This window comes from Colossoma macropomum, unplaced genomic scaffold (genome assembly GCF_904425465.1).
Source record: "Colossoma macropomum unplaced genomic scaffold, Colossoma_macropomum, whole genome shotgun sequence".
In the NCBI taxonomy this organism is placed as follows: Eukaryota; Metazoa; Chordata; class Actinopteri; order Characiformes; family Serrasalmidae; genus Colossoma; species Colossoma macropomum.
In genome coordinates, this window is record NW_023494805.1 from 12,490,138 (window position 1) to 12,507,519 (window position 17,382).

The window sequence follows — 17,382 nt, forward strand, 5'->3', positions numbered from 1 at the left end:
TTATTGGGTGAAGTGTGATGATTCAGTGGCCCTAAATCAAATTATACATATGCTTTGAATTTCCTGTATGTTCTAAATACATGACATGGTGGGGGGGCTACAGAGTAAGACACAACTGTGTTTATATATGTGTGTGTTATGGAATAGTAGTGGGTGGCACATTGTTGCTGTGCAAAGAAAAACAAGTATAAGTTTTCACAATTTTTAGATTTAATACAAGTGAACATACAATATTACTGAAAAATGCAATTAAATCAATTGAAACCAGTGATAATGACATAAAAAAGTTTACATCCAATATTAATTCAGAAATTGGTTTAGAGGGGACTCTTGCATGTGCATACTGAAAACATGTCTTTACTTTAGTAATTTAGGGAACATTTCTTTAAAAAGTTAGAAGTCCCTAATCAACATTGACCAAAAAAACCCCATAAATATTTAATATTTAAAATATTTTACCAAATAATAATTGGTATTAACTTGAAACACATTGTAGATCAAAGATAGACACATGCTGTCTGTTCCTTAATGTTACTGTGGAAAACATGCAATAAACTAGGGGTGTAACGGTACATGTATTTGACCCGGACCGCCACAGTATGTACATTACGGTTCAGTGCATGCAGTTGTATGGAGAATACATAGTATGTACGAAGACTGATGAATGTAATACAGAAGCAGATTTCAAGCGCAAAGTCCACCCAGAAACCTTAAGCTGTAAGCTGTTAGCAAGTTAGCGTCAGCAGTCCAGGGGGAACCCTTTCTCTGCAGCTAGCGGCAAATGATTCAATCTGCTGAGGATTCATAACTTCAGCAGCATCATAACTCCTGACCCCAAACAGCCAAGAGGCTGAGTTTGAGTTGTTTGAACCGTAAGCACGATGTCAGGAAAGCATCTTTTTTAGATAAATAAAAAGAGAGAGGACTTAAAAAGAAAAAAACCACACAAGCTAAAGTTAAACAAATTAAACAGGACTCATCCCCCCTGTATATTCTGTATTGCTAACTACAAAATCAGAACTGTCAGCACACAAATTAGTTAACGTTAGTGACTTTCCCCATCAAGTGCAGTCACACAAGTGCAGTCACACTCCAAATCACACTGCAGGCTGTACCAACTAAAGTTGACTTAGTGGGGACTATATGTCACTATGTGGAACAAGTCTCATGCATTTTGAGGTTCAAAATGAATGAAAAGAAGCCTAGCCTTATGCATTTGGGGTTTTTGTTGCATTTTTCCGTTGTACTGAGCTCCTGTTTCCTGATGATCTTGGAAGAGGTTTTTTTCTGTGATGTGATTTGCTTTTGTCTTTGATTCCAAAGTCAATATGCTTAACAAATACCTCACAGCTATGGTTATGGTTAAACTGGAATTTGATTGTTCAGTATCAAAAACAGAATTTCATAAATGTGATATATTTTATGAGTTCATTTTGGTTTTGGCGTATTTGTTAATGGGATTGTTTTGGATACGCCAGCACCAAAAGTGGGTGTTCTGTAACATTTTTTCTCATCATACTAAAAGTAGTTGCTGGATGTAAATGGATTAATGTTCCTGTTAACACCACATTCTATGCTGATTTCTTGTAAATATGTTTCAAGCGAAAATTGAAGTTGCTTGGCAGTCGTCCGTCCATCATCTCTTTCAGCTGTAATGACACATGCACATAGCTGTGTCACGACATGCAGCAAAATATATACATAAAATATTTCAAAATAAGAGTATTTTCATGTAGAGTATGTACACTTTTCAGAGGATATGAACTGCATGCTAAAAGAAATATTAAGAGTATATAAGTACATAAGTAATGATGTTAGAAACCAACAATTTTGATGAATTATTAAGTAACTAGAGGATTCCTTTTAGAAAATGATAAATTAGGTTAAAAAAATATTCTGGATTGCACTGTGTAGCAAAAATGTCTTTAAATAGGTTTGACCATTGAGAGATAATATGCATTATCATCAACACGAACTCCAACTAATCATGTTTCATAGATAAACTTGATTTTATCATTTTTTTTATTAGTGTTTGATCAGATATCTATGACAGACCTACCATACAGACAGTGGCCAACAATTACTGACTATAGTCCCCATTCATGTCATATTGGATGTGAAATACAATATTGTAATAATATTGTGTTGATAATATTGAAGAGGAGCACGTCACTGCGAGCGACAGAGAGCAGCACACCTTAGAACTTCTGATCGAGCAGCGTCCAACAATCACCTAAAGAATTAGCAGTTAGCAGGCTGCTAAAACCCCCTCACGTCTCACGCCTCTCCCTCTTATTTTGTTTTCTCCCTCTCTCTTTCTCTATCTCTCACACAGATACTTTCTCAGCCCATTCACCATGGTGTCCGCCCAAGAACGTGCTCTCCAGTCACTGAGCTCACAGTTGGCCCAGCTGGACAGGCAGATCACTGCCCTCCTGAAGAAGCAGGACGAGCTCCTTCGGGAGAAGTCGATGCTCGAAGCCGCCTGGGAAGTTTCCCCCTCGGTGGTTGTGCCAGCCTCGTCTTTCCGCACGCCGGGAGACGCCATTCTGACGCCAGCCCCACATGGTCCCTGGGAATGCCAGTGCTGCAGAGGGCCTTGCAGATCCTCACTGCCGCCCCAGCCGATCTTCACCTCCTGCAACCGGTTCGCCGTCCTCAGTTCACCGCCTACGCCTTCACCAATGTCCCGGGCCTCCTCGCCGCCCGCCCCAGCGCCCCGGAAGTCGTCACCCACCCCAGCGCCTCGTCCCTTTACACAGGACTCTGTTTATGTTATCGGAAGTTCTGTTGTCCGCCACATTAAAGTGAAAGGAATAAACAGCCATGCCACTGTTTCTTGTTTTCCAGGTGCTCATGTCTTAGACATAGCCAGGCGCCTCCCCTCGGCTCTCGGCAGACGCAACGCCTTCGGGACCGTGGTGATCCATGTCGGGACCAACGACATCGCTGACCGACGTAGTGAGGTCCTGAAGGAGCACTAACAGACGCTACTGGACACCGCCAGGAAGAAGATGGACGCCAGGATCGTCATGTCTGGACCACTTACCACCTACAGGAGGGGGCTACGTGGACAACTGGTCCTCGTTTTGGGAACAGCCAGCGCTCTACCGGAGGGATGGCCTCCACCTTAATTGTCTGGGATCTGTTGTTCTCTCACGGAACATCGAGAGGGCCATCCAATGACTTCAGAGTGAAGGCCACGTAAGTAGCGCCAAAAATAGAAACGCTACAGCTAATAATGCTAGTGTAACTGCTGAAAATATTGCGATTGCTAGCATTTATACTGTAAATAGGGCAAGTGCTAATACAAATACTTATTCTATAAATACAAATGCTCATATGTTTCTCCCAATAGAGACTGCGTCTGTTCCCCGAATAAAACAAAACATCAAAAAGCCTCGAAAAGTTTGCTATAGTAACTTGATTAATATCAGACCAGTTATACCAATTTGCAGTGACAGCACTTTTGGTCTAAAACTAGGACTGCTTAACATAAGATCCCTCACATCTAAAGCCATCGTTGTAAATGAAATTATTACCGATCACGGTTTTGATGCTCTGTGCCTCACAGAAATGCGGTTTAGACCCGATGACTACTTTAGTCTAAACTAAGCCACACCCCCAGGCTATACACATAGCCCTCGTTTAAGCGGCCGAGGTGGAGGTATAGCAACCATCCATACTAAAGCTTTAGGCGTGAGCCAGAAAGTCGGCTATAAATTCTCTTCTTTTGAAGTTCTTTTTCTTAATATAAGTGATCAAGGAACACATAAAAATTCCTTTTCACTAATTACAATTTACAGGCAGCCAGGGCCGTATTTTCAGTTCTTACAGGAAATTCTATCAAGTCTAATAACGCTTTCAAATAAAATAATAGTTGTCAGAGATTTTAATATCCACTTTGACAATCCTCAAGATGCACTAAGTAAGACATTTATATCTATCATAGACTCCATAGGTTTCACCCAAATCATAAAGGGGCCCACACACTACCACAACCACACTCTAGACTTAATACTGACTTTTGGTGTAAACATAGATAACTTAGCCATTCTCCCCCAGAGCACAGCAGTCTTTGACTATTACTTAATCTCATACGAAATTCACTTTAGTGGTAATGTGCGTTCATCACCATGTTATTCTACTCAAGCGGACAATAACTCCCTCCACCGCTGGTAGCTTTATTATAAACCTTCCTAAATTATCACCTTCTGTCAACTGTCCATCTAATCCTACCGAGTTAGATATTATGACCAAGCTCAAAATTTTCGATCTACCCTAGATAGTGTGGCTCCATTAAAAAGTAAAATAGTAAGGCAGAAAAAAACTCACCCCTTGGTATAATGATCACACTCGGGCTTTAAAACAGACCGCCAGACAACTTGAGAGAAAATGGCGCCTGACTAAGCTAGAAGTGTTCCAGTCTGCCTGGAAGGAGAGCCTTATAGACTATAGAAGAGCACTTGCTACAGCACGCTCAGCCTATCTCTCCTCTCTCATAGAAAACAATAAGAATAATCCTAGATTATTTTTCAGCAAAATCTCTAAACTAACAGAGAACAAAACAGTTAGTGAACCCCAGATGCCATCAGTCTATAGCAGAAATGATTTTATGAACTTCTTTAGTGATAAAATTGAAAAAATTAGGCAGAAAATTCAGAATACACAATTAAGCTCTACAAACCTGCTGCCTTATAATGCCAGCCTCAGTCTTGAAAATATTATAATCCTTGCAGAGAGGCTTGAATCATTTACCTTACTCCAAGAAAATGAACTAGTTAAAATAGTTTCTTCCGCAAAATCATCTAATCGTATGTTAGATCCGATTCCTACAGGTTTACTCAAGGAAATTTTGCCAGAAATAACCAAGCCTATTCTGTCAATAATTAACTCCTCTCTTAGCCTTGGGTACATCCCAAAATCTCTTAAACTAGCAGTAATTAGACCGCTGATTAAGAAAGCTCGATCCATGTGAACTATCAAATTATAGACCCATCTCGAATCTCCCCTTTATATCTAAGATCTTGGAAAAAGTTCTAGCAAAACATAGGAATCAATAGGAATCAAATGCATGAAAAATTTCAATCTGGCTTTAGGCCACATCATAGTACAGAGACAGCACTAGTAAAAATTGTAAATGATCTATTATTATTCTCTGACCAAGAAAATGTGTCCTTGTTAGTCCTCCTCGATTTTAGTGCAGCATTTGACATGATAGACGACGCTATCTTACTAGATAGACTAGAAAACCTTGTAGGGGTAACAGGAATAGCTCTTTCCTGGTTCAGGTCCTATCTCACTGATCGCTATCAGTTTGTTTATATAAACGGTGAATCATCTGCCCTCGCAAAAGTAAAGTATGGTGTTCCACAAGGCTCTGTTTTAGGACCTGTATTATTCACATTATATATGCTACCACTGGGCACCATTATCAGTAAACATGGCATAAATTTCCACTGCTATGCTGATGACACTCAGTTATATTTAGCAAGCGACCCGGATGGTAAAATTAAACTTAGCAAGATTGAGGACTGTATAAAAGACATAAAAGACTGGATGTCGAGTAACTTTCTCCTTCTAAACTCGGACAAAACAGAGGTTCTGCTTCTTGGTCCAAAAGCAGCTAGAAACAAACTACTTTAACACTTAAACTTAACAATTTCTCAGTTGCATCAAGCTCATCTGTAAAAAACCTTGGTGTCATTATGGACCCTGATCTGTCCAGTTAAATTTCGCATTGATTATAAAATTCTCTTACTGACTTACAAAGCACTAAACAGACTCGCCCCTCAGTACCTGAGTGAACTTCTCTCCCATTCTGAACCATCACGCCTACTTAGATCACAAGGTGCTGGCTTACTATTAGTACCTAGAATTAATAAGGTTACGTCAGGGAGGAGAGCCTTCTCATACAAAGCCCCCCAGCTTTGGAATAGTCTTTCTGTTAATGTTCGGGACTCAGACACAGCCTCAGTGTTTAAGTCTAAGCTAAAAACTTACTTGTATAGTCAAGCCTTTGGTAATTAGTTTTCTCTGTCAGTTCTATACCTGCCAGAGTCTCCGCTGCTCTGCTAACACTGTAATTTGTGATCAATCACCCATTACAGAACTGACTCTCTGTGTGTTTTTTCTTTCTTTTCTTTGCCGAGTTGAACAGCTGCCCATCCTGTGCGTTCTGATGCTGCTGCCTCTTCTGCCTTGATCGGGTGCCACTGCTTGCCAGCCCTCTGGACCGGCTTACCACCATTGAGCCTCCTGCTGTCCAACGCCGTGCAAACCTCACCCTCACAACCTGACCCCACTGATGCTACTGCTGTTGCTGCATGAACTAATCAAAATTAATCATTTGAACTAATCAATCATTTAAACTAATCAAATTAATCAATCACCCATTACAGAACTGACTCTCTGTGTGTTTTTCCTTTCTTTCTTTTCTTTGCCGAGTTGAACAGTTGCCCATCCTGTGCGTCTGATGCTGCTGCCTCTTCTGCCTTGATTGGGTGCCACTGCTCGCCATGCAAACCTCACCCTCACAACCTGACCCCACTGATGCTGCTGCTGCATGAACTAAACTAATCAAATTAATCATTTGCTCCACCTCTTTTCCCTGTTTTTGTACTATAATACTTTATACTAACAATGTTTTACTATCCGGTGTCAACCAGAGGAGGATGGGTTCCCCTTCTGAGTCTTGGTTCCTCTCAAGGTTTCTTCCTGTTTCTCTTAGGGAGTTTTCCTTGCTACTGTCGCCACTGGCTTGCTCATGGGGGCTTGGGCCCGGATTTCTTTCTGTAATGCTGATTTCCTTGTAAAGCTGCTTTGTGACAACACCTGTTGTAAAAAGCGCTATATAAATAAACTTTGCTTGCTTGCTCGCTTGCTAATATTGTAGTGTTGTTTGCAGGTAACAGAACAACAATTAATCTTGAGGTTTATGAGAAATCAGTGAAGACAATCACTGACCAGCCATATCTAATCTCAGCACTTTCTTCTTAACTACTATAGAATCGTTAATACTTAATACATTGCTCTGTGTCAGTCACATGCTGTATGCTCATTGGTCTTTTCTATATGTTATACATTCTTCATATGTACATTACCTCTTGAGCAATTTTTTCAGTGTCAGATGTCGTTAAGTCTTTATTTGAAACCAGCTTGAGCTGTAGGCATATTGAAATCACTGCAGAGAACCAAGTCATGCATTAGAATATATTTAAATAAACATACAGGTATTGAAACACACACGTCCAAGAAAATTATATAAGAAAAAGTATCTAAAAAAGTATCTAAAGCAATTAGGTATTTCTCCATTAGACACCAACACAGTGGCAGTTGGAACAGAATAGCTTTTTTACTGTTATTAACACTTTACTTTCTACATATTTACATAGTTATTCTTCCTTCTTTGAAAAATAAGCTGCTTGTACCAATCCACTCATACCAGCGAACCACACACTAACACACTACCAACACGTTAATATCACTGCAGTGCTGAGAAAGATCCACTACTCAAATAATATCTCCTCTGTGGGGGTCCTAACCAACGAAGAACAGGGTGAAAGGGGGCTAACAAAGTATGTAGAGAAACAGACGGACTACAGTCTGTAATTGTAGAACTACAAAGTGTACCTAAATTGTCAGTGGTGCTCGTAAATAAAACAATGAGTGTAAATACAAGGAGGTATACTTAATGATTTGGCTGGTCGGTGTATATTGCATATCATGTACCTAACTGAAAAGTGAGGAGAATGTTAAACTAAACTAAGAAGTCTGAAGTGTGTGAACTCTAGTGCCCTCAGTTTGAGCTTACTCAAAAATGCAGTGTAATACTTTGACTTATAATTTTAAGTTTAGCTGACGTTTCATTTTTTACAGTGCACAGACAAACAAGGCACACCTAGGAACACTGAGAAGATTTGCTGAGACAGGCTGGGATATGAATGTAAGGGAATAACAGAGAAGACGACTAGACAAGGTCTGGCCACAAACTGTAATTTGATTTTTCACATTTCAAAAATGAAGCTTACTGAAATTAAAAAAGATAAAAAGTCCCTCTGCAACTTAAATATTGTCAAAATACACTATAGATGCCATAAAAGAAAGACACAATTTGTTTTTACATTTACACTTAGTATAGATTCATTTTTTACTAGAAAAGTAGTTTAAAATACCTGGTGAATTTGGATAAGGGGTCACAATGGGTGGTGGGATGATTCTTTCTGCAGAGATTAAAAAAAACGATGAAAAACTCTCACTGAAAACACTGAAATTGATCATTCAGACTGATACTGATGTCATTGATAATTTAAAATGCTTACTAGTGCACACTGATATCAACATAGCTTCACAGGACGCATCATTCCACTTCTCTGAAAAAAATACAAACAAAAGATATTATAAGAAATCTTTTTTAGAAGGAGCTCTTTTTAAGTGATGTACAGCAAAATCTAAGTCTGCACTATGGTGGAGCTCCACACACAACTGCATATATTTGCTCCTTTAGGTTTCAGTTTTACCCTCAGAGCCTCCGGTTGAGCCCCAGTAAACCAGAGTCAGAACTGTGCTGTGATGTGCTAAGCTAACTACTTCTGACCACTACTAACCAGTACCAGCTAAGCTATGCTAAACTGTTACTAGAACATCTCTGTGCACCATATTTGACAGTTTATTAGATATGTGGAACATACATTTGACACCACTGTCATTTTAAATGCCCACATCATTATCTATTGTAGATAAATGCTAACTGCACTGTACCAACCTCAAAAAACAATCCTTGCAAAAAGCAATCCTTCTTAAGTACATCAATATTATACCTGAAGTATATAAAAAATACCTAAAAGTTTTTATTTTATGTATTTTATAGAGACTTTTCTGCATTTTTGTAAATGTGTCTTTTTAAGGTTGAACATTTTAAATATTACTTTAGTATGTTGTAAGTAAATGCAAGTAAAGAAATGTGTACCTTATCATACTGAAGCATGCAGACAAATATATTTGTCATCAACTTATTTAAGTATATTTTAAAGCAATGATATTTAAAGTTTAATTAAGTACATTTTATTTACATTTTTGTTTGCAATCTAGTCAAATTAGCAATCAACTAGTAGGACTTGTAGTGGTAGTAGAACTTGTGCCTCAACATTAATTTAACTTCATTGTAACATAATTTAAAACAGAAAAGCACTTGTAGGCATAGAAGATGTATTTCAACATTACTTGTGTAAATGTATAAACAAGTTAAGTTTCCTCAGTTATTTCTAGTAACATATTTAAGTGTTTATGTAAAGGTTTTTATAAGAGTACACTTAAATACATGTATTTCAGTATATTTAGTGACATTGAAACATAATGCCTTTTTGTTGCAGTGCAACTTAGGTTGTTTGAAAAAAGCACTTAAAAGCTCAACTAAATGCATTTAAAATATATAATCAAAACTTCATAACAATTTAAATACACCCAAGTTGTCATGTGTTGTTCCAAAATAATACATTTAGAGGACAAAAATGATTAAATATGGTGTGTTTTTGCGCTGCTGCGAGTGGCCCTGTGAAGCCTAAAATAATTTATTTAAAGTCAGAGATGTCGGGTCGGATTTCACAGAAGTTTATTGGACCATGTCATACATCCTTAAATGTTATCCCCAAATCTTACATAGTGCAGCTTTAAGACAAAGAGTAGTATTTACACTAGACCCAATGAATTTGATCCTTAAGAAAGTCATTATCAAGAAACAAGAAACTTGTTTTAAACTAAAATTGTGTTATTACAAAAATGCATCTGTTACAGAAGTACAGAGCATCTCATATTCATTGCAGGTTAAACTGGCCACAACTATTGATATTTTTGCATTTGTCAGTGCGTACAAGTTCATTTCCCACAAGTTTGTTTTGGTTATAGCCCCATTTTGAAGATCACCTACCCCTGTACGTCACACAAAAACTTCAGTCTATGGCTGGATGTCAGTCAGACAGCCCTTTCCTGTCAAAGTAGGTGGGTCTTTGCCACAGTAAGCAACAAAACACACTGGACTCTGTGAAGATAAGCAGTCTGGCTTGTGTGACTAGCAGCTCAGTCATGCTGTGTGCCCAGTACTTTGAAAAGATGCAGCAGAGCTATGTGTGGAAGCCTGTTTTCTGTACAGTAATGAAATGTTGAATTATGATACCGTTATAATTCATCTGTAGACAGCGCTCTAAAGGAGTGTTTTTATCAGGTTGTCCAGGAGACCAGTTGGTGAAACTGAATTCCGACCCATCTGTCCACACCCACGCTCCCACCTGTAAAAGAAAAGTGTGAACGTAATGTAAAATTTAGATTAAAGATTAATGCACCACATACTTCAATGACTCAAATACAATTGAAACCAAGTTTCAAAGGATTCATGCAGAAATATTGAAGGTATATAACCTGTGCAGCGTCCATGCCACCTAACCATGTTGGTGAGTTTGATTTGGTTGCATTCAGCACTAAAGCCCGGATGAAAGTGTACTCTTCACTGCTGTGCACAGATGCAAGATGTCCTCCCATGGAAATACAGTTTTGCTACAAGAGATCAGAAAAAAGTAATAATGAACAGTCAGTTCCATAATTATTGGCACCTTGGTAAAGATGGGGTAAAAATGTCTTTGAGGATTAACTCCATCTCAAACTGAAAATATGAGAGGAATCTAACCTTAAATTTGCATTTAAAAAAAAATTAAACAAATTTAAAAATGTATATTCTATCAAAAAATATCTTTTTTTTAATCTTCTTAACAATACTACATAGGTGACAATTATTGGCATCCCTGCATCTATTTTGTACCACATCCTTTTGTCAACAAAACAGCAGTAAGTCTGCTAGTGAGTGTGGTCATCCTGTTTTACTGCGGTATAAATGTGAAGTGACACATAGTGACACTAAATTTTCATTAAGCTCTGTCTTAAAGTTCACACCTGTGGTTTTGTGTACTAGTGTGCACTTTCATGTGTTTCCAGTAAATGTCCACAAAAAGCACATACTAAAAATACCCTTTCCTGACTACAGCATAAAAGCTGTATTGTGTTAAGTATACATCCCACAGTTCATTGCATCAGTTTTGAAAACACTGGGGAAGAAAACTACCTGGAACAGGAACTACCTGTCCCACAAATATCTCATACCACTGTGAACTTAAACAAAATCACAAACCGCAAGTATGGCTGTTAGTCATTCATCAGCATATGTAAGAATTTGTTGACCTTCATAAATCAGGTAATCGCTATTATATATATATATATATATATATATATATATATATATATATATATATATATATATATAGCTACGATACATTGCACCACAGAAACAAGCTTTTCATATGGCCATCACAGTCTTCTGACCTAAACCCCACTTAAAACTTGTGGGCTGGGCTGAGGAGGAAAATCCAAAAGCGAGGATTTAAGACCCTGGAGAATCTGGTTCTGTATTTAGGAATGGTCTCAAATCCTTGCTCTGTATTCTCCAGTCTCATTAAGAATAATAGGAGTAGACTCTGGTATTGTAGTGCCCAAGACTAGCCTCGATACCATAAACTAATGGTCTCAGTCTTAAACTCATTTGGACTCAGTCTTGTCAAAATGTTCCACTTTTTTCAGAAATCAGTGAGGACAGAGATGCAAAAGAGAAAGAGAGAGAGGTAAATGAAAGAAAATCAGTTTGAAACCATCATTTAACTATCAACATGCATTTTCGGCTGAAAATAAACATACGTACTGACTTTTATAAGGACTGAATGTAGAATTAGTTGGGCAACACTTTACAATACTAGTCCACAAATAAGCATGTATTAATACTTAACTAATGCTTTCATCACAGTGAATTTATAAAGATATAAATAGTCATTAATAAAGGCAATTATTAAGTATTAACATTTTTCTAACTCCTTCTATTAATTAATACCATGACTTGATATATTATTTAAAACCCTTTCTATAATACATAATGTTTGTCCCTAAGAGCAAGAGGAAGAAACCTTGAGAGGAACCAAGACTCAGAAGGGGAACCCATCCTCCTCTGGTCGACACCAGATAGCAAACATTGTTAGTATAAGGTATTGTAGTACACAACAGGGAAAACAGGTGGAGCAATGGTTAAATTGATTAGTTTAGTTTATGCAGCAGCAGCAGCAGCAGCAGCAGCAGCATCAGGAGGGTCAGTTCGTGAGGGTGAGGTTTGCACAGCGTTTGTCAGCATGAAGCTCAGTGGTGGTCAAGCAGGTCCAGAGGGCGGGCGAGCAGTGGGCACCCGATCAAGGCAGGCGAGGCAACAGCATCAGACGCACAGGATGGGTAGCTGTTCAACTCAGCAAAGGTTAAACAAGTTTACCAAAATGCAATATTAAAGATTTTTTAAATTGTTTTGGGGCTGAGCTCAGATTGAAAAAAAATCACACAATGTGCTGTTTATTTATTTAATCAATAATGATGTGACAGGAAAAAAAGTGGGTATGTAATGATAAATTTGCAGATTTATGGCTTAACGTATTTATACATTATCCACATTATAGGCACATAACCAATGTCAAAAAAGGTACTAAACATGCTCAGAATATTAAAGAATGTATAATTTTGTATGTGTTGTGTAAATCATATACATGATATGTATATGTAAGTAATGATGATGTGCCCCACCAAGTAAAGTCATGGTGTAAATATATGTTAACACATCATGGGTAATACATTAATATATCATTAATTGAATGTTGACAGGATACAACAGCCATTGTCCATACTAGTGTCTGTGCTAATTCAATACTATCCAACCTTATTTACTGCCATTCTTTTGTTATGCCTTTTTCAGTTATTGCTTCTAATACTGAACTAAAATTTTCCCAAAGGCTAAAATCTCATTAATCAACAGTTAATAAGGTCGGAATGCTTTACACATTAGCACAAATGCTACTCATATCCAACAGAAAGGCGGTGCTGAAATTATGCCTGAACATAAATACCCTGTGGGCTATGTAGCCTTAGCGACGTGCACCGCACTGGGAAAATCAAAATAATACTTAAGGATAGACAGTATTAAAACACTCTGACCACCCGTTTTATAATTTTAGTCAATGTTTGTCTGACACGATTGTGGATCCTCCTGTCTTGCGCACGCCCAAGTGGGACAGAAAGGGTGGGGAAACCAGAGCTGGTTAATTTTTTTTCTCTACAAGTTCTCTGGAAGAAACAACAACAGTGGAAGCTCATTTCTGAGCCTGATCTCGCTAATACGCACTCAGAATCGCTTGAGATTAAACCCAAACAAAATGGTGACCGTACATTTAGGAGAAAAACATGTGGCATCTTTTTAAACACCTTCACAAAGACAGCGCTGAGCAAATTTCTTTGTTCACTGTGTTTCAACAGCGCGTTGATTTGACATGAAATGCATAATGTTAGTTAACTGGTATCGTTTTTTTCTTATATGATGCTCAGTTATCCTGCAAGACATTTAAAATTGTGTGTTTCAATAAATGGTCTCCACTGATAATTCTGTGTAGTGCTTTTCAGTCATTTTACTGATCAATAATTAACTTTATATATGCTGTAAGTTAATGATATATGGATGTATTAACTAATGATTTGTAAATGCATATTTACATCATGACTACTTGGCAGAGCATAATGAATTAATGATGAATTATTAGACAAGTTACATGATATATATATGTAATGACTAATGATTCACAGACATGTTAAGCAATGAATTGTATCATGTATCATTATCAAATGTTACTTGCTGTCTTTTTTCCTGGCACATTATTACTGATTAAGTAAATCAGCATTACAATTGGTTACTAGGCAATAATGTAGTTAACCAACATCATCACCTTTAGACATTGTGCATTATAGAAAGGGTCCTAATTAATATATTAAGTCATGGTATTAATTAACAGACTGAGTTAGAATTATGTTAATCATTAATGACTGCCTTTATTAATAATTATTCATATTTGATTCAGTTCTTTATTGACATATGCACTTCATTATTTCCTTATGTATTAAGTATTAGTCCATGAATTAATTTACTGTGATAAAAGCATTAGTTAAGTATTAATACATGCTTATTTGTGGGCCAGTAATGTAAAGTGTTACCATTAGTTGTTCTAGAGAAGGTTTTGACATCAATATAGAGATTATTATTTCATTTTAATAGTCTTTTGTGTGGCTGTGGTGGTGTAGTGACTTGTAGTTGCCTTTTTGACATTAGCTTTTATAACAGATGACCCTTTGTTTTCACTCAGGAATTCAGGGGTTTTACCTGGGTGGGTAATTGAACAATATAAAAAAAATGTATGCTGAAGGCTGATTTATTGTATTAGTTCAAATGTTTGACTACTTTCTTGAATTCAGATTAGATTTCATTTACATAGTCAACATGAGCAAGAGGAGAGGAGATATACAACACTTTTTGGTGCAAAAAAGAGTAAGTTGAAAATACAAGAGTTAGGACATAGAGATGAAAATGCAGCCTGTATTTCTGCTATTGTCATGTGATTTAATACTGAGCAGGATAGTATGGGTGATGGTGAATTGTTATATGCTGTTACATTAAGGGAGCAGAGGGAGGTCAGAATGGCACTCAGCAAACAGGAAGATGTCAGGAGGACAATGAGCTGACAGGACCTACTAATGAAGAGATGAGTCAGAAAGGATGCTTAAAGTTGAATGCCATCATACCAGTTATTTAGGCAAATATTACTTTCAGAAACTGAAGGGATGATCAACAGTTTTACCCTACTCTTCTTAACCAAAATGCTGGGACTTTTAATAAAGTTAACTACTGATAAGGCATTCCACATCATCTCCTTCAACATTCCACATCGTAGATCCTGAACTGGTCCCAATACCAAAATGATTGGATAAGATAGGACTCAGTCTATAGGCTCAAAAACTTAAGCTACAGTGACTCACTTTTCCATTAATTCAAAAAGTCTTGGGTCTTCACACTCGAACTAGCTGTGTCCTGGTCTTGACTGGACTCAGCTCTTGCAGTCTGGACTACAACACTAGTAGACGTATTGCTGTTATGTTGACAAAAGGATTGGTACAAAATAGATGCCAATAATTGTGACAGGGCTGCCAATGATTTGGATGTATTTTTGTTAAAAACAGATTTTTGATAATGGTTTTGTTTTCTTCAATTAAAGGTTAGATTTTTCTCATATTTTTGGGGTGAGATTGAAGTAATAATTCTTTTACCCATCTTTACCAAAGATGCCAATATTCAGAGGCTGACTGTGTATATTAATGCAGTTTTTACCTTGCATTTTTATTCATAGCTTATAAATAAACAGAAAAAACAATTAAATTCTAATAGAACAAATCTGTACCTCAGCATCATTCCAGTTTGTGGTTGCTGTGAAGATCCTGAAACAGTGAGATCCAAACTGCGACCAGCCATCCTGGCACTCTGTATTACTAGCTCAATTAATGATAATAGTTGCGCTGATTGTTCAAATTTATCTGTTTCTCACAAGTACTAAGTCTGTCTTTGTACTTGCTTTTTAACTTTACACAGAAAGTGATTTTCCCTTTTGCCCATTCATAAAACTGGGCAACAAGTTACCTTCATTTAAAATTAAGGTCCTGTTTTCATGATGAAAAATGCACTGTCCTAGTGCTACAAGTGGAATATAAATGGGATGGTGTGGTGATTAACCCTTGAAAATCTCAGACCTAATAAATATGTCATAGGTCTTATTATCTGAACTTCGTTCAAAACAATGCAGACTGGCTAAGTTATTCTTAAATTATAGAAGTTTGAAATGGAAGCTTGGATCCATTGGAGGTTCTGGACAGTTAAGAAGTTAATTCATATCTTTTCAATCAATCATAGTTGCTGGCTCATACCTTTTAACCATTGGCTAAACAATCTTGGCAGTTCAATAAGCTGTATATGAAAGAAGATCTAAAGTGAGCGAATATTTTAGTCATCACCAAGTGCCTCATTTATAAAACTCTTCATGGATTCCAGAGTGAAAGTGTTTGTCCAAAAAAATGAGTGAATTGCATACACACTAAAATATTCAAATTTGTAGGTTATTGTTAGCTTTACACCTCTCTTGCGATACCTTATATACACCTGGTAAGGGTGGTGGTAATATGTATAAGCCTCAAATTAAATAAATTGTTAAGTTATATTATAAAGGATGAAAGTTCTGAAACAGTTAGTAGCCGACTACTGTCATAGCTACGTGTGACGCTACAGAATGAATCAGAAGCATATGGATAAAAAGGCAAATGAGGCTTTACTTGTTGAATCGCTTTCCAGAATCACATGACAAGTCTTATGTTTTCATGAAAATATCAGTATCTTATCTTACGCTACCTCTTTTACATAGACTTCCTGTTTCTTTGTGCCAACAGTCCCACCTTCAAACTTTCATGAAAATACCAATATATCATAGTGCTATTCATAAAATGAAGCAAAAATCTTTACATACACATGAAAACAGAACCTTTTATTAAGCACATGCTATTTTTACAATGGCAAACATTTTTTTAAAAATCTCTGGATTCTATCAAGTAAACTTTATTGTCCATCTCATGGCATCTCAGGTCACATCATGTTAGCTTTGTGTAATGGGGAGTACATTTTGTCTTGACTAAGGAAAGCAAAATGAACTTACGACTGAGCGTGAAGGGAAGGGTGAAGAGTCCTGTTAGAAAAATATTGCATATTAAAATTCAGTTTTGACAGACCTACCTGTACATCTCTCATGTGACATTTTGATACATCCCTCCAGCTCATGCCGATTCCATTAGGAATTTAGAGAACCCTGAGAATGTCATGCTGTGCCCCTTGCCTCACCTCATTTGCCTATTACAACATTAAAATGTGGCAGGTGCCCAGAATAACCCTACTTCATTATAGCTCCATAATTCCAACTTATACTTTTACCACACTCCCATCTCCACCATTCAGCAAGCTGTGAATATGAATACAAGCAACATGACTGCATTCCAGCGTACTGTGTTTAACTGATTGAAATTCTCTACAAACATACTCAGCATACTGACAAACATCAAGCTATAGGTCATGAAATTCTGTTGTGGAATAATGAAGATATTCTGGTTTTAATTCATGGTTTACCCAGGCTGAAAGATAGAAGGGGAGGCTAGAGAGTAATTTTAGCATACATAGCAGACTCTGGACCACTGTCTACTTCACATTTTTGTTCACTTTTTTCTTCACTTTCGAGGAAAACTTGTGCATTTCAGTGGTCGAGAGAACATCTTAACACAAAAACTGAGGGTACGTTGTTGTATTCATTTATTTTTTCTTCTTGATAGTTTAAAAGCCTTATTTGTGTTTTATAGTGGCATTCATTCGAATTTAAAACACTTTTCTTTTGCCACTGT

At 37.2% G+C, this 17,382-nt stretch overlaps 1 protein-coding gene across 1 annotated transcript; it reads right to left on the reverse strand.

Moving 5' to 3' along the window:
- Positions 1-10,118: 10,118 nt before the first annotated feature.
- On the reverse strand, positions 10,119-16,734 carry LOC118826144 (galactose-specific lectin nattectin-like). Its single transcript, XM_036597032.1, has 4 exons — positions 16,727-16,734; positions 15,351-15,438; positions 10,414-10,548; positions 10,119-10,283 (listed from the first exon to the last, which is right to left on the reverse strand). The coding sequence occupies exons 1-4, from the start codon at positions 16,732-16,734 to the stop codon at positions 10,119-10,121; spliced, it is 396 nt and encodes a 131-aa protein (XP_036452925.1).
- Positions 16,735-17,382: the final 648 nt, after the last annotated feature.